At 53.1% G+C, this 16,834-nt stretch overlaps 1 protein-coding gene across 1 annotated transcript in view; it reads left to right on the forward strand.

The window, feature by feature from the left end:
* LOC137306119 (glutamate receptor ionotropic, kainate 5-like) overlaps positions 1-16,834 on the forward strand; it is a gene marked incomplete at its 3' end in the record, with an annotated part of 564,706 nt that overhangs the window by 418,850 nt on the left and 129,022 nt on the right. Inside the window, exons 4-5 of the mRNA XM_067975180.1 lie at positions 11,916-12,013; positions 15,414-15,579. Of these exons, the coding sequence (XP_067831281.1) occupies positions 11,916-12,013; positions 15,414-15,579 (264 nt within the window). The remainder of the gene's footprint in view (positions 1-11,915; positions 12,014-15,413; positions 15,580-16,834) is intronic.

The following is a 16,834-nucleotide window of genomic DNA, read 5'->3' on the forward strand; positions in this document are numbered from 1 at the left end:
CTCTGCCTCGTTCTCTCCGTCTCTGCCTCGTTCTCTCCGTCTCTGCCTCGTTCTCTCCGTCTCTGCCTCGTTCTCTCCGTCTCTGCCTCGTTCTCTCTGTCTCTGCCTCGTTCTCTCTATATCTGCTTCGTTCTCTCCGTCTCTGCCTCGTTCTCTCTGTCCCTGCCTCGTTCTCTCTATATCTGCTTCGTTCTCTCTGTTTCTGCCTCGTTCTCTCTGTCCCTGCCTCGTTCTCTCTGTCTCTGCCTCGTTCTCTCTGTCTCTGCCTCGTTCTCTCTGTCTCTGCCTCGTTCTCTCTGTCTCTGCCTCGTTCTCTCTGTCCCTGCCTCGTTCTCTCTGTCCCTGCCTCGTTCTCTCTGTCTCTGCCTCGTTCTCTCTGTCTCTCTGCCTCGTTCTCTCCGTCTCTGCCTCGTTCTCTCTGTCTCTGCCTCGTTCTCTCTGTCCCTGCGTCGTTCTCTCTGTCTCTCTGCCTCGTTCTCTCCGTCTCTGCCTCGTTCTCTCCGTCTCTGCCTCGTTCTCTCTGTCTCTGCCTCGTTCTCTCTGTCTCTGCCTCGTTCTCTCTGTCTCTGCCTCGTTCTCTCTGTCTCTGCCTCGTTCTCTCTGTCCCTGCCTCGTTCTCTCTGTCTCTCTGCCTCGTTCTCTCTGTCTCTCTGCCTCGTTCTCTCCGTCTCTGCCTCGTTCTCTCCGTCTCTGCCTTGTTCTCTCTGTCTCTGCCTCGTTCTCTCTATATCTGCTTCGTTCTCTCTGTTTCTGCCTCGTTCTCTCTGTCACTGCCTCGTTCTCTCTGTCTCTGCCTCGTTCTCTCTGTCTCTGCCTCGTTCTCTCTGTCTCTGCCTCGTTCTCTCTGTCTCTGCCTTGTTCTCTCTGTCTCTGCCTCGTTCTCTCTGTTTCTGCCTCGTTCTCTCTGTCCCTGCCTCGTTCTCTCTGTCTCTGCCTCGTTCTCTCTGTCTCTGCCTTGTTCTCTCTGTCTCTGCCTCGTTCTCTCTGTCTCTGCCTCGCTCTCTCTGTCTCTGCCTTGTTCTCTCTATATCTGCTTCGTTCTCTCTGTTTCTGCCTCGTTCTCTCTGTCTCTGCCTCGTTCTCTCTGTCCCTGCCTCGTTCTCTCTGTCTCTGCCTCGTTCTCTCTGTCTCTGCCTCGTTCTCTCAGTCTCTGCCTCGTTCTCTCCGTCTTTGCCTCGTTCTCTCCGTCTCTGCCTCGTTTTCTCCGTCTCTGCCTCGTTCTCTCTGTCTCTGCCTCGTTCTCTCCGTCTCTGCCTCGTTCTCTCCGTCTCTGCCTCGTTCTCTCTGTCTCTGCCTCGTTCTCTCTGTCTCTGCCTCGTTCTCTCCGTCTCTGCCTCGTTCTCTCCGTCTCTGCCTCGTTCTCTCTGTCTCTGCCTCGTTCTCTCTGTCTCTGCCTCGTTCTCTCTGTCTCTGCCTCGTTCTCTCTGTCTCTCTGCCTCGTTCTCTCTGTCTCTCTGCCTCGTTCTCTCTGTCTCTGCCTCGTTCTCTCTGTCCCTGCCTCGTTCTCTCTGTCTCTGCCTCGTTCTCTCTGTCCCTGCCTCGTTCTCTCTGTCTCTCTGCCTCGTTCTCTCCGTCTCTGCCTCGTTCTCTCTGTCGCTGCCTCGTTCTCTCTGTCCCTGCCTCGTTCTCTCTGTCCCTGCCTCGTTCTCTCTGTCTCTGCCTCGTTCTCTCTGTCTCTCTGCCTCGTTCTCTCCATCTATGCCTCGTTCTCTCTGTCTCTGCCTCGTTCTCTCCGTCTCTGCCTCGTTCTCTCTGTCTCTGCCTCGTTCTCTCTGTCCCTGCCTCGTTCTCTCTGTCCCTGCCTCGTTCTCTCTGTCTCTCTGCCTCGTTCTCTCCGTCTCTGCCTCGTTCTCTCTGTCTCTCTGCCTCGTTCTCTCTGTCTCTCTGCCTCGTTCTCTCCGTCTCTGCCTCGTTCTCTCCGTCTCTGCCTCGTTCTCTCTGTCCCTGCCTCGTTCTCTCTGTCTCTGCCTCGTTCTCTCTGTCTCTGCCTCGTTCTCTCTGTCCCTGCCTCGTTCTCTCTGTCTCTCTGCCTCGTTCTCTCTGTCTCTCTGCCTCGTTCTCTCCGTCTCTGCCTCGTTCTCTCTGTCTCTGCCTCGTTCTCTCCGTCTCTGCCTCGTTCTCTCTGTCTCTGCCTTGTTCTCTCTGTCCCTGCCTCGTTCTCTCTGTCCCTGCCTCGTTCTCTCTGTCTCTGCCTCGTTCTCTCTGTCCCTGCCTCGTTCTCTCTGTCTCTGCCTCGTTCTCTCCGTCTCTGCCTCGTTCTCTCTGTCTCTGCCTCGTTCTCTCTATCCCTGCCTCGTTCTCTCTGTCTCTGCCTCGTTCTCTCTGTCTCTGCCTCGTTCTCTCTATATCTGCCTCGTTCTCTCTATCCCTGCCTCGTTCTCTCTGTCTCTGCCTCGTTCTCTCTGTCTCTGCCTCGTTCTCTCTGTCTCTGCCTCGTTCTCTCACTATCTGCCTCGTTCTCTCTGTCTCTGCCTCGTTCTCTCTGTCTCTGCCTCGTTCTCTCTGCCTCTGCCTCGTTCTCTCTCTATCTGCCTCGTTCTCTCTGTCTCTGCCTCGTTCTCTCTGTCTCTGCCTCGTTCTCTCTGTCTCTGCCTCGTTCTCTCTGTCTCTGCCTCGTTCTCTCACTATCTGCCTCGTTCTCTCTGTCTCTGCCTCGTTCTCTCTGTCTCTGCCTCGTTCTCTCTGTCTCTGCCTCGTTCTCTCTGTATCTGCCTCGTTCTCTCTGTCTCTGCCTCGTTCTCTCTGTCTCTGCCTCGTTCTCTCTCTATCTGCCTCGTTCTCTCTGTCTCTGCCTCGTTCTCTCTGTCTCTGCCTCGTTCTCTCACTATCTGCCTCGTTCTCTCTGTCTCTGCCTCGTTCTCTCTGTCTCTGCCTCGTTCTCTCTGTCTCTGACTCGTTCTCTCTGTCTCTGCCTCGTTCTCTCTGTCTCTGCCTCGTTCTCTCTCTATCTGCCTCGTTCTCTCTGTCTCTGCCTCGTTCTCTCTGTCTCTGCCTCGTTCTCTCTGTCTCTGCCTCGTTCTCTCACTATCTGCCTTGTTCTCTCTGTCCCTGCCTCGTTCTCTCTGTCCCTGCCTCGTTCTCTCTGTCTCTGCCTCGTTCTCTCTGTCTCTGCCTCGTTCTCTCTGTCTCTGCCTCGTTCTCTCACTATCTGCCTCGTTCTCTCTGTCTCTGCCTCGTTCTCTCTGTCTCTGCCTCGTTCTCTCTGTCTTTGCCTCGATCTCTCTGGCTCTGCCTCGTTCTCTCTCTCCCTGCCTCGTTCTCTCTGTCTCTGCTTCGTTCTCTCTGTGTCTGCCTCGTTCTCTCTGTCCCTGCCTCGTTCTCTCTGTCTCTGCCTCGTTCTCTCTATCCCTGCCTCGTTCTCTCTGTCTCTGCCTCGTTCTCTCTGTCTCTGCCTCGTTCTCTCTGTCTCTGCCTCGTTCTCTCTGTGTTTGCCTCGATCTCTCTGTCTCTGCCTCGTTCTCTCTGTCTTTGCCTCGATCTCTCTGTCTCTGCCTCGTTCTCTCTCTCCCTGCCTCGTTCTCTCTATCCCTGCCTCGTTCTCTCTGTCTCTGCTTCGTTCTCTCTGTTTCTGCCTCGTTCTCTCTGTCCCTGCCTCGTTCTCTCTGTCTCTGCCTCGTTCTCTCTATCCCTGCCTCGTTCTCTCTGTCTCTGCCTCGTTCTCTCTGTCTCTGCCTCGTTCTCTCTGTCTCTGCCTCGTTCTCTCTATCCCTGCCTCGTTCTCTCTGTCTCTGCCTCGTTCTCTCTGTCTCTGCCTCGTTCTCTCTGTCTCTGCCTCGTTCTCTCTCTCCCTGCCTCGTTCTCACTATCCCTGCCTCGTTCTCTCTGTCTCTGCTTCGTTCTCTCTGTCTCTGCCTCGTTCTCTCTGTCCCTGCCTCGTTCTCTCTGTCTCTGCCTCGTTCTCTCTGTCTCTGCCTCGTTCTCTCTGTCTCTGCCTCGTTCTCTCTATATCTGCCTCGTTCTCTCTGTCTCTGCCTCGTTCTCTCTGTCTCTGCCTCGTTCTCTCTATATCTGCCTCTTTCTCTCTGTCTCTGCCTCGTTCTCTCTGTCTCTGCCTCGTTCTCTCTCTATCTGCCTCGTTCTCTCTATCCCTGCCTCGTTCTCTCTGTCTCTGCCTCGTTCTCTCTGTCTCTGCCTCGTTCTCTCTGTCTCTGCCTCGTTCTCTCTGTCTTTGCCTCGATCTCTCTGTCTCTGCCTCGTTCTCTCTGTCTTTGCCTCGATCTCTCTGTCTCTGCCTCGTTCTCTCTCTCCCTGCCTCGTGCTCTCTATCCCTGCCTCGTTCTCTCTGTCTCTGCTTCGTTCTCTCTGTTTCTGCCTCGTTCTCTCTGTCCCTGCCTCGTTCTCTCTGTCTCTGCCTCGTTCTCTCTGTCTCTGCCTCGTTCTCTCTGTCTCTGCCTCGTTCTCTCTGTCTCTGCCTCGTTCTCTCTGTCTCTGCCTCGTTCTCTCTGTCTCTGCCTCGTTCTCTCTATCCCTGCCTCGTTCTCTCTGTCCCTGCCTCGTTCTCTCTGTTTCTGCTTCGTTCTCTCTGTCACTGCCTCGTTCTCTCTGTCTCTGCCTCGTTCTCTCTCTATCTGCCTCGTTCTCTCTCTATCTGCCTCGTTCTCTCTGTCTCTGCCTCGTTCTCTCTGTCCCTGCCTCGTTCTCTCTATCCCTGCCTCGTTCTCTCTGTCCCTGCCTCGTTCTCTCTATCCCTGCCTCGTTCTCTCTGTCTCTGCTTCGTTCTCTCTGTCTTTGCCTCGTTCTCTCTGTCTCTGCTTCGTTCTCTCTGTCCCTGCCTCGTTCTCTCTATCCCTGCCTCGTTCTCTCTATCCCTGCCTCGTTCTCTCTGTCTCTGCTTCGTTCTCTCTGTTTCTGCCTCGTTCTCTCTGTTTCTCTGCCTCGTTCTCTCTATCTCTGCCTCGTTCTCTCTATCTCTGCCTCGTTCTCTCTGTCTCTGCCTGTTTCTCTCTGTCTCTGCCTCGTTCTCTCTATATCTACCTCGTTCTCTCTGTTTCTGCCTCGTTCTCTCTATCCCTGCCTCGTTCTCTCTGTCTCTGCCTCGTTCTCTCTGTCTCTGCCTCGTTCTCTCTGTTTCTGCCTCGTTCTCTCTATCCCTGCCTCGTTCTCTCTGTCGCTGCCTCGTTCTCTCTGTCTCTGCCTCGTTCTCTCTGTCTCTGCCTCGTTCTCTCTGTCTCTGCCTCGTTCTTTCTGTCCCTGCCTCGTTCTCTCTGTCTCTGCCTCGTTCTCTCTGTCTCTGCCTCGTTCTCTCTGTCTCTGCCTCGTTCTCTCTGTCTCTGCCTCGTTCTCTCTTTCCCTGCCTCGTTCTCTCTGTCCCTCCCTCGTTCTCTCTGTCTATGCCTCGTTCTCTCTGTCTCTGCTTCGTTCTCTCTGTCTCTGCCTCGTTCTCTCTGTCTCTGCCTCGTTCTCTCTGTCTGTGCCTCGTTCTCTCTGTCTCTGTCTCGTTCTCTCTGTCTCTGCCTCGTTCTCTCTGTCCCTGCCTCGTTCTCTCTGTCCCTGCCTCGTTCTCTCTGTCTCTGCCTCTTTCTCTCTGTCCCTGCCTCGTTCTCTCTGTCTCTGCCTCTTTCTCTCTGTCTCTGCCTCGTTCTCTCTGTCTCTGCCTCGTTCTCTCTGTCCCTGCCTCGTTCTCTCTGTCCCTGCCTCGTTCTCTCTGTTTCTGCCTCGTTCTCTCTGTCCCTGCCTCGTTCTCTCTGTCTCTGCCTCGTTCTCTCTGTCTCTGCCTCGTTCTCTCTGTCTCTGCCTCGTTCTCTCTGTCCCTGCCTCGTTCTCTCTGTCCCTGCCTCGTTCTCTCTGTCTCCGTCTCGTTCTCTCTGTCTCTGCCTCGTTCTCTCTGTCTCTGCCTCGTTCTCTCTGTCTCTGCCTCGTTCTCTCTGTCTCTGCCTCGTTCTCTCTGTCCCTGCCTCGTTCTCTCTGTCTCTGCCTCTTTCTCTCTGTCTCTGCCTCGTTCTCTCTGTCTCTGTCTCGTTCTCTCTGTCTCTGCCTCGTTCTCTCTGTCTCTGCCTCGTTCTCTCTGTCTCTGCCTCGTTCTCTCTGTCCCTGCCTCGTTCTCTCTGTCTCTGCCTCTTTCTCTCTGTCTCTGCCTCGTTCTCTCTGTCTCTGCCTCGTTCTCTCTGTCTCTGCCTCGTTCTCTCTGTCTCTGCCTCGTTCTCTCTGTCCCTGCCTCGTTCTCTCCGTCTCTGCCTCGTTCTCTCCGTCTCTGCCTCGTTCTCTCCGTCTCTGCCTCCTTCTCTCTGTCTTTGCCTCGTTCTCTCTGTCTCTGCCTCGTTCTCTCTGTCTCTGCCTCGTTCTCTCTGTCTCTGCCTCGTTCTCTCTGTCTCTGCCTCGTTCTCTCTGTCTCTGCCTCGTTCTCTCTGTCTCTGCCTCGTTCTCTCTGTCTCTGCCTCGTTCTCTCTGTCTCTGCCTCGTTCTCTCTGTCTCTGCCTCGTTCTCTCTGTCTCTGCCTCGTTCTCTCTGTCCCTGCCTCGTTCTCTCTGTCTCTGCCTCGTTCTCTCCGTCTCTGCCTCGTTCTCTCCGTCTCTGCCTCCTTCTCTCTGTCTTTGCCTCGTTCTCTCTGTCTCTGCCTCGTTCTCTCTGTCTCTGCCTCGTTCTCTCTGTCTCTGCCTCGTTCTCTCTGTCCCTGCCTCGTTCTCTCTGTCTCTGCCTCGTTCTCTCTGTCTCTGCCTCGTTCTCTCTGTCTCTGCCTCGTTCTCTCTGTCTCTGCCTCGTTCTCTCTGTCTCTGCCTCGTTCTCTCTGTCTCTGCCTCGTTCTCTCTGTCCCTGCCTCGTTCTCTCCGTCTCTGCCTCGTTCTCTCCGTCTCTGCCTCGTTCTCTCCGTCTCTGCCTCCTTCTCTCTGTCTTTGCCTCGTTCTCTCTGTCTCTGCCTCGTTCTCTCTGTCTCTGCCTCGTTCTCTCTGTCTCTGCCTCGTTCTCTCTGTCTCTGCCTCGTTCTCTCTGTCTCTGTCTCGTTCTCTCTGACTCTGCCTCGTTCTCTCTGTCTCTCTCACTTTATCTTCCCCTTGGTTCTATCTCAATCTCTCTCTTTGCATTGCTCTGTCTGCCTCTGTGTCTGTCTTAAACTCTTGCTGCTTTTCTCTCACGCTCTCTCTCTCTCTCTCTCTCTCTCTGTCTTTCTGTTTGCCTGGCTGTCAATTCTTTCACTGTCGTTGCTCTTTTCCCTCCTTCTCCCTCTCTCCCTTGTCCGTACCTCTCACTCGATTTATCTCGGTGTTTGTCGTTCCCCGTCTCTCTCTCTCTCTCCAGGGTTGATTTTAAATTGGGTGTAAATTGATGTCCCTATCAGCCGCCCATTTTAGAAATTGACAATTATTATTTCCATTGATATCGAAGGGAATGTTAATTGAGCTGTTTTTATAGTGGGAGGTGGTGGACTGATCTCTCGGCAGCCTGTTTAATCCCTTCTGCCTTTCTCCCTTCTTCCATGTGTCCCTGTTTCTCTCTCTACGTACGAACATGAAAGTTTCACACAGGTTGGGACTGTTCACCTCTTGTTAACTGTGTTGAATTAAGCTTCTCAGTAATTCTCATTAATTCCCCAGTACCTTTGGGAATGTTGTAATTAGTTTAGTGTTGATTAACATATCTGCTGCCCCGTATCCTGACTCGCAGCAAGTCCTGTTCACCCACCACCCCCTGTGCTCGCTGACCTACATTGGCTCTCGGTCTGGCAATGCCTCGATGGCCTCGTCGCTCCCTATCCCTGTGACCGACAACCCTCGGAGATCTCTGCGCTCCTCCAGTTCTGGCCTCTTGCAATTTTAATCGCTCTGCCATTGGTGGCCATGCCTTCAGCTGCCATAGGTGCTAAGTTCTGGAATTCCCGCCCTAACCTTCTCCGATTCTCTCCCCTCCTTTAAGTTATCACCATCACCTTCATCACCGATAATTTCATCACCATCACCACCATCGCCAACATCACCAACATCACCATCATCATCACCACCATCACCAACATCACCATCATCATCATCATCATCATCATCACTATCATCACCATCACCTTCATCACCACTAACTTCTTCACCGTCACCACCATCATCTACATCACCAATAATTTCACCATCATCACCGTCACCGTCAACATTTAACCGTCATCATCGTCACCTCTATCACCGTCACCGTCAACACCATCAGTGTCACCGTCATCACCGACACCGTCATCGGCATCACCTCCATCAGCATCACCGTCATCACTGCCACCGTCATCACCATCAGCGTCACCGTCACCTCCATCACCGTCACCTCCATCACCATCACCGTCACCGCCGACACAGTCATCACCATCAGCATCACCGTCAACATCATCACCGTCATCACCTCCATCATCGTAACCTCCATCATCGTAACCTCCGTCACCGTCACCTCCGTCACCGTCACCTCCGTCACCGTCACCTCCGTCACCGTCACCTCCGTCACCGTCACCTCCGTCACCGTCACCTCCATCACTGTCAGCTCCATCACCGTCACCTCCATCACTGTCAGCTCCATCACCGTCACTACCGTCACCGTCACCTCCGTCACCGTCACCTCCGTCACCGTCACCTCCGTCACCGTCAGCTCCATCACCGTCACTACCATCACCTCTGTCACCGTCACCTCCATCACCATCACCTCTACCACCATTACCGTCATCAGCGTCACCATCATCAGCGTCACCATCAGCAGTGTCACCTCCATCACCATCGCTGTCGTCACCATCACTGTCATCACCATTGCTGTCGTCACTGTCATCTCCATCACCTCCATCACGATTTTCATCATCACTGTCACCTTCATCACCATCACTTTCCTCACAATCACCTTCATCATCATCACCATCATCACAATCACTATAATCACCTTCATCACCATGGTCACAATCACTGTAAACATCAGCATCATCACCATCACCAACATCATCGCCATCATCACCATCACCATCGCCATCATCACCATCACCATCACCATCGCCATCATCACCATCATCATCATCATCACCATCAACATCATCACCATCACCATCACCATCACCACCAACACCATCATCATCATCACCATCATCATCATCATCACCATCAACATCATCACCACCATCACCATCATCACCACCACCAACACCATCATCATCATCACCACCATCATCATCATCACCATCACCATCAACATCATCACCACCATCATCATCACCACCACCAACACCATCATCATCACGATCATCACCATCACCAACATCACCATCATCATCATCATCAGCACCATCACCCTCACCATCACCTCCATCTCCCTCACCATCATCATCACCAGCATCATCATCACCAGCACCATCACCCTCACCATCACCTCCATCTCCCTCGCCATCATCATCACCATCATCATCATCATCACCATCACCCTCACCATCACCTCCATCACCCTCACCATCACCACCATCATCATCACCAGCACCATCATCACCACCAGCACCGTCATCATCATCATCATCACCATCATCATCACCACCAGCACCATAACCATCATCATCACCACCACCAGCACCATAACCATCATCATCACCACCACCAACACCACCATCACCATCACCATCACCATAACCATCATCATCATCATCGTCACCATCATCACCATCACCATCATCATCATCACCATCATCATCATCATTACCATAACCATCATCATCACCACCACCAACACCACCATCACCATCGTCATCATCACCATAACCATCATCATCATCGTCACCATCACCATCACCATCATTACCATCATCACCACCATCATCCTCGCCATCATCATCACCACCATCACCATCATCATCGCCATCATCATCATCACCACCATCACCATCATCACAATCATCATCATCACCATCATCATCATCATCACAATCATCACAATCATCATCATCACCATCATCACCATCATCATCACCATCACCAGCATCATCATCACCATCACCTCCATCTCCCTTACCATCACCATCATCATCACCATCACCATCATCACCATAACCATCATCACCATCACCATCATCATCACCATCATCACCACCATCATCCTCGCCATCATCATCATCGCCATCATCATCATCACCTTCATCACCACCATCACCATCATCACCATCAGCACCATCATCACAATCATCACCATCATCATCATCATCACAATCATCATCAGCACCATCATCATCACCATCACCTCCATCACCATCATCATCACCATCACCCTCACCATCATCACCATCACCCTCACCATCATCACCATCACCATCATCACCATAACCATCATCATCATCACCATCATCATCATCATCACTACCATCATCACCATCATCATCACCATCATCATCATCATCAACACCATCATCATCACCATCACCATCATCATCATCATCATCATCAACACCATCACCATCATCATCATCATCATCACCATCACCATCCCCTCCATCACCCTCACCATCACCCTCACCATCATCATCGCCAATATCACCATCATCACCATCATCACCACCATCATCATCGCCAATACCACCATCATCACCAACATCAGCACCATCATCATCACCATCACCCTCACCATCACCTCCATCACCCTCACCATCATCATCACCAGCACCATCATCACCATCATCATCACCAGCACCATCATCACCATCATCATCACCAGCACGATCATCACCATCATCATCACCATCATCATCACCATCATCATCATCACCATCATCACCATCGCCATCATCACCCTCACCATCATCACCATCATCATCATCATCATCATCACCATCATCACCATCGCCATCATTACCACCATCATCACCCTCACCATCATCACCCTCACCATCATCACCATCATCATCACCCTCACCATCATCACCCTCACCATCATCACCATCATCATCATCATCATCATCATCACCCTCACCATCATCACCCTCACCATCATCACCCTCACCATCATCACCCTCACCATCATCACCATCATCATCACCCTCACCATCATCACCCTCACCATCATCACCATCATCATCATCACCATCATCATCACCCTCACCATCATCACCCTCACCATCATCACCCTCACCATCATCACCCTCACCATCATCACCCTCACCATCATCACCCTCACCATCATCACCCTCACCATCATCACCCTCACCATCACCCTCACCATCATCACCCTCACCATCATCACCATCATCATCATCATCATCATTACCATCACCATCATTACCACCATCATCATCATCATCACCATCATCATCATCACCATCACCTCCATCATCATCACCATCACCTCCATCATCATCATCATCATCACCATCATCATCATCATCACCATCACCATCATTACCATCATCATAATCATCATCACCATCATCATCATCATCACCCTCACCATCATCATCATCATCACCATCATCATCATCATCATCATCACCATCATCATCATCACCCTCACCTCCATCACCATCACCCTCACCTCCATCACCATCACCATCACCTCCATCACCTTCCTCACACTCACCTTCCAGGAACCGCTGTTGAACTGGGTGTCCCACTCCCTGATAGCGCGAGCCCCCCCATCCTGGACCAGGCGTAGTCCACAGTGAGTGCTATCGTTTGACTGGTACCGAGCAAACCTCCCAATGTCACAACGGAGAATGAGGGGAAATCAGCGTGTGCTCCACCAGCTCTGAGTGAGCAATGGGAATCTATCTGCCCATGTATCTATCACTCAGTCTGTGTCTCCCTTTCTCCTTTACCCTGTCTCAAATTGTCTGTCAGTCTCTCTCTGTCTTATTCACTCTCTGTCTGTCTCTCTCTATCTTTGTCTCTCACTCTCTTCCTCTCTGCTTCTCTCTCTCTCTCTCTCTCTCTCTGTATGTTACAGTTAGATTTAATGAGCATTCACTGACTCCCTTCCTATGTTGTAATTCTGTTTTGCAGTGTGTCAGATTCTGCCCAAGGGCGTGGCAGCAATCTTGGGCCCGTCTTCAAGCCCAGCGTCTGCATCATTCGTCAGTCACATCTGTGGAGAGAAAGAGGTAAAGAGGCAGAGCCTGGGGGCAAAGGGACAGGGATGGAGGGACAGGGTGGGGGAGAGACTGATCAGTAACATTCGTACCACACAAGTGCCAAGCAACAGCCATCTCCAACAGGAGAGAGTCTAACCACCTCCCCTTGACATTCAATGATATTACCATCACCGAATCCCCCACCATCAACATCCTGGGGATCACCTTTGACCAGAAACTCAACTGGACCAGCCACATAAATACTGTGGCTTCTAGAGCAAGTCAGAGGCTGGGTATTCTGTGGCCAGTGACTCATCTCCTGACGCCCCAAAGCCTCTCCACAATGCACAAGTCAGGAGTTGTGATGGAATAATTTCCACTTACCTGGATGGTGCAGCTCCAACAACAAAGTGGACGTCCAAAGAGACTTAGGGGTCCATGTACATCGATCATTAAAATGTCATGGACAGGTACAGAAAATAATCAAAAAGGCTAATAGAAGGCTGGCCTTTATATCTAGAGGACTAGAGTACAAGGGGGTAGAAGTTATGCTAAGAAGCTACACAAAGCCCTGGTTAGACCAGAGCTGGAGTACTGTGTTCAGTTCTGGGCACCGCACCTTAGGAAGGACATATTGGCCTTGGAGGGAGTGCAGCGTAGATTTACTAGAATGATACCTGGACTCCAAGAGTTAAATTACGAGGAGAAATTACACATACTAAGGTTGTATTCTCTGGAATTTAGAAGATTAAGGGGTGATTTGATCGAAGTTTTCAAGATATTATGGGGAACTGATAGGGTGGACAGAGAGAAACTATTTCCACTGGTTGGGGAGTCGAGGACTCGGGGACAAAGTCTAAAAATTAGAGCCAGGACTTTCAGGAGTGAAGTTTGGAAACACTTCCACACACAAAGTTTGGAATTCTCTTCCGCAAATGGCAGTTAATGCTCGCTCAAATGTTAATTTTAAATCTGAGATTGATAGATTTTTGATATTAAAGTGTATGGGGCTAAGGAGGGGACATGGAGTAAGGTCACAGATCAGGCATGATCTCACAGAATGGGGAACAGGTTCGAGGGGTGAAATGGCCTCCTTCTGTTCCTATAAGAAACTCAACACCATCCAGGACAAAGCAGCCCGCTTGATTGGCACCCCATCCACCACCCTAAACATTCACTCCCTTCACCACCGGCGCACTGTGGCTGCAGTGTGTACCATCCACAGGATGCACTGCAGCAACTCGCCAAGGCTTCTTCGACAGCACCTCCCAAACCCGCGACCTCTACCACCTAGAAGGACAAGGGCAGCAGGCACATGGGAACAACACCACCTGCACGTTCCCCTCCAAGTCACACACCATCCCCACTTGGAAATATATCACCGTTTCTTCATCGTCGCTGGGTCAAAATCCTGGAACTCCCTTCCTAACAGCACTGTGGGAGAACCTTCACCACACGGACTGCAGCGGTTCAAGAAGGCGGCTCACCACCACCTTCTCAAGGGGCAATTAGGGACAGGTAATAAATGCCGGCCTCACCAGCGACGCCCACATCCTGAGAATGATTTTTTTAAAAATCAATGGCCCTTTAAACAAGGACCATCTCTGTCACCGAGGGGAAACATTGAGGAGATAAACAGGAGTAAAGTTTTACAAGCAGGGGACAGAGTTTGATGCCCCGCTGTTCTATTGTGTTAGATGTGGGATTCTTGGCCATTCAATAGGAGGTGGAGACTATGTTGGTGAAGATGTCTCCTGGAGATGGTGCTGAAGTTGTACAGTGGGCTGTTAACACACCAGATGGAGCTGGTGTGGATGTGGGCCTGATGGGCAGCTCCAGCGATGGCAAAGGTGATTCCTGTTTCTGCCACGATCCCATCCCATCCCACCCCTTCCCATCCCATCCCACCCCATCCCATCCCATCCCACCGCATCCCATCTCACCCCTTCCCATCCCACCCCATCCCACCCGTTCCCATCCCATCCCATCCCATCCCACCGCATCCCATCCCACCCCTTCCCAGCCCATCCCATCCCACCCCATCCAATCCCATCCCATCCCACCCCACCCGTTCCCACTGCATCCCATCCCACCCCTTCCCATCCCTTCCCATCCCACCACACCACATCCCATCCCACCCCATCCATCCCATCCCACCGCATCCCATCCCACCCCTTCCCAGCCCATCCCATCCGATCCCACCCCTTCCCATCCCTTCCCATCCCACCCCACCCGTTCCCACTGCATCCCATCCCACCCCTTCCCATCCCACCACACCACATCCCATCCCACCCCATCCATCCCATCCCACCCCACCCCATCCCATCCCATCCCATCCCATCCCATCCCATCCCATCCCATCCCATCCCACCGCATCCCATCCCATCCCATCCCATCCCATCCCATCCCATCCCATCCCATCCCACCCCTTCCCAGCCCATCCCATCCCATCCATCCCATCCCACCCCACCCCATCCCATCCCATCCCATCCCACCCCATCCGATCCCATCCCTTCCCATCCCACCCCACCCGTTCCCACCCCTTCCCATCCCATCCCATCCCACCCCATCCGATCCCACCCCTTCCCATCCCTTCCCATCCCACCCCACCCGTTCCCACTGCATCCCATCCCACCCCTTCCCATCCCTTCCCATCCCACCACACCACATCCCACCCCATCCATCCCATCCCACCCCATCCATCCCATCCCACCCCACCCCATCCCATCCCATCCCACCCCACCCCACCCCATCCCATCCCACCCCTTCCCAACCCATCCCATCCCATTCCATCCCTCCCCATCCCATCCCATCCCACCCCTTCCCATCCCACCACACCGCATCCCATCCCATCCCATCCCATCCCATCCCATCCCACCCCATCCCATCCCATTCCATCCCAACCCATTCCATCCCATCCCATCCCACCCCTTCCCATCCCACCACACCGCATCCCATCCCATCCCATTCCATCCCACCCAAGCCCAACCCATCCCATCCCATCCCACCCCATCCCATCCCACCCCATCCCATCCCACCCAATCCCATTCCATCCCATCCGAACCCATCCCATCCCATCCCACCCCATCCCACCCCATCCCATCCCACCCCATCCCATCCCAACCCATCCCATCCCAACCAATCCCATTCCATCCCATCCGAACCCATCCCATCCCATCCCAACCCATCCCATCCCATCCCAACCCATCCCATCCCATCTCATCCCATCCCAACCCATCCCATCCCATCCCACTCCACCCCTCCCCATCCCATCCCATCCCATCCCACCTCACCTAGGGTTAGGGTTAGGGTTTGGCTTTGGGTGCTATCGGGTCCGGGTTAGGGTGAGGGTGATGGATAGGATTAGGGTTTGGGTTTTGGTGAGGATACCGGACGCACTCTCAACTCTCTTTCTTTCCCCTTTGTTTAGATTCCCCACATTAAGGTCGGCCCCGAGGAGACCCCGAAATTACAGTACCTGAGATTTGCCTCCATCAGCCTGTACCCAAGTAACGAGGACATCAGCCTGGCCGTAAGCAGCATCCTGAAGTTTTCCAGTTGTCCCTCCACCAGTCTCGTCTGTGCCAAGGCTGAATGTAAGGACACAAAGCAATGGTCTCTCTGTGTAATCACTCAACAGTCTACCCCCCGGTAAAATCAAACTCCCTCATCCTCCCTCCCTTGAGTTCTCATCCTTGGCCATTCCAATCTCCATCTTTAACCCCCCTTGTCCTCTCTCCTCTGAGTTCACTGCCTTCTCGTTCTTCCCTGACCCTCTCCCTCCATAGAAACTCTCCCTCCCATAGTCACGGCTCGCCCCCTCGGCCTGGCCATCTCCCGAGGCCTCTCGACTCCCGTGGCCTCCATCACAGACATGGACTTTACTCTGACCACTTCCTTGTGTCCCTCGGCACCCTCGTCCACCTTCCCCCTTCCAATCCCACACCCTTCTGTGTCCGCCCCTGGAATGAACTCTCCCCCAAGTCCCTTATAACGGCACTTTCAAAAGCCCAACTGACTGACGAGCACTTCTTTGCCAATAAGATCGAGCCCTTGACACACTCGGCCGCACCATCCCCCTCCAATGCCTCCCCTCTATTGGCCGGCTGGCTGGCACTGCCCTCCCCTGGTGCCACTCTCACCTATCTGATCACAGCCAGAGAGTCTCCTGAAATGGCCTCTCTTCCCGCGCCCGCACCAGAACCTCTGGAGACCCCCGCCCCCTTCCATTAATCTAACCTTGACCTCCTCCTCCTCTTCCTCATCTACATTCCGCCTCTTGGCAGGACATCATCTGGGGGCCATGCACATCTCTCTCTGGGCCTCCCTTTCCCTGTCTCTCTCTCTTTGGGTCTCCCTCTCTCTCTCTCTTTGGGTCTTCCCTGCTCTCTCTCTGGGTCTCTCTCTCTCTCTCTCTCTTTGGGTCTTCCCTGCTCTCTCTCTCTCTCTGGGTCTCCGTCTCCCTCTCTCTCTCTCTGGGTCTCTCTCCCTCTCTCTCTGGGTCTCTCTCTCTCTCTCTCTGGGCCTCCCTCTCCCTGTCTCACTCACTTTGGGTCTCCCTCTCTCTCTGGTTCTCCCTCTCTCTCTCTCTCTCTCTCCCTCTCTTTGGGTCTCCCCCGCTCTCTCTCTCTCTGGGTCTCGCTCTCTCTCCCTCTCTCTCTGGGTCTCCGTCTCCCTCTCTCTCTGGGCCTCTCCCTCTCTCTCTCTCTCTGGGTCTCCCTCTCTCTCTCTCTCTGGTCCTCCCTCTCCCTGTCTCTCTCTCTTTGGGTCTCTCTCTCTCTCTCACTGGGCCTCCCTCTCCTTGTCTCTCTCTCTCTCTCTCTCTGGGTCTCCTTCTCTCTCTCTCTCTCT

The sequence above is a fragment of the Heptranchias perlo genome, chromosome 42 (assembly GCF_035084215.1).
Source record: "Heptranchias perlo isolate sHepPer1 chromosome 42, sHepPer1.hap1, whole genome shotgun sequence".
Taxonomy (NCBI): domain Eukaryota; kingdom Metazoa; phylum Chordata; class Chondrichthyes; order Hexanchiformes; family Hexanchidae; genus Heptranchias; species Heptranchias perlo.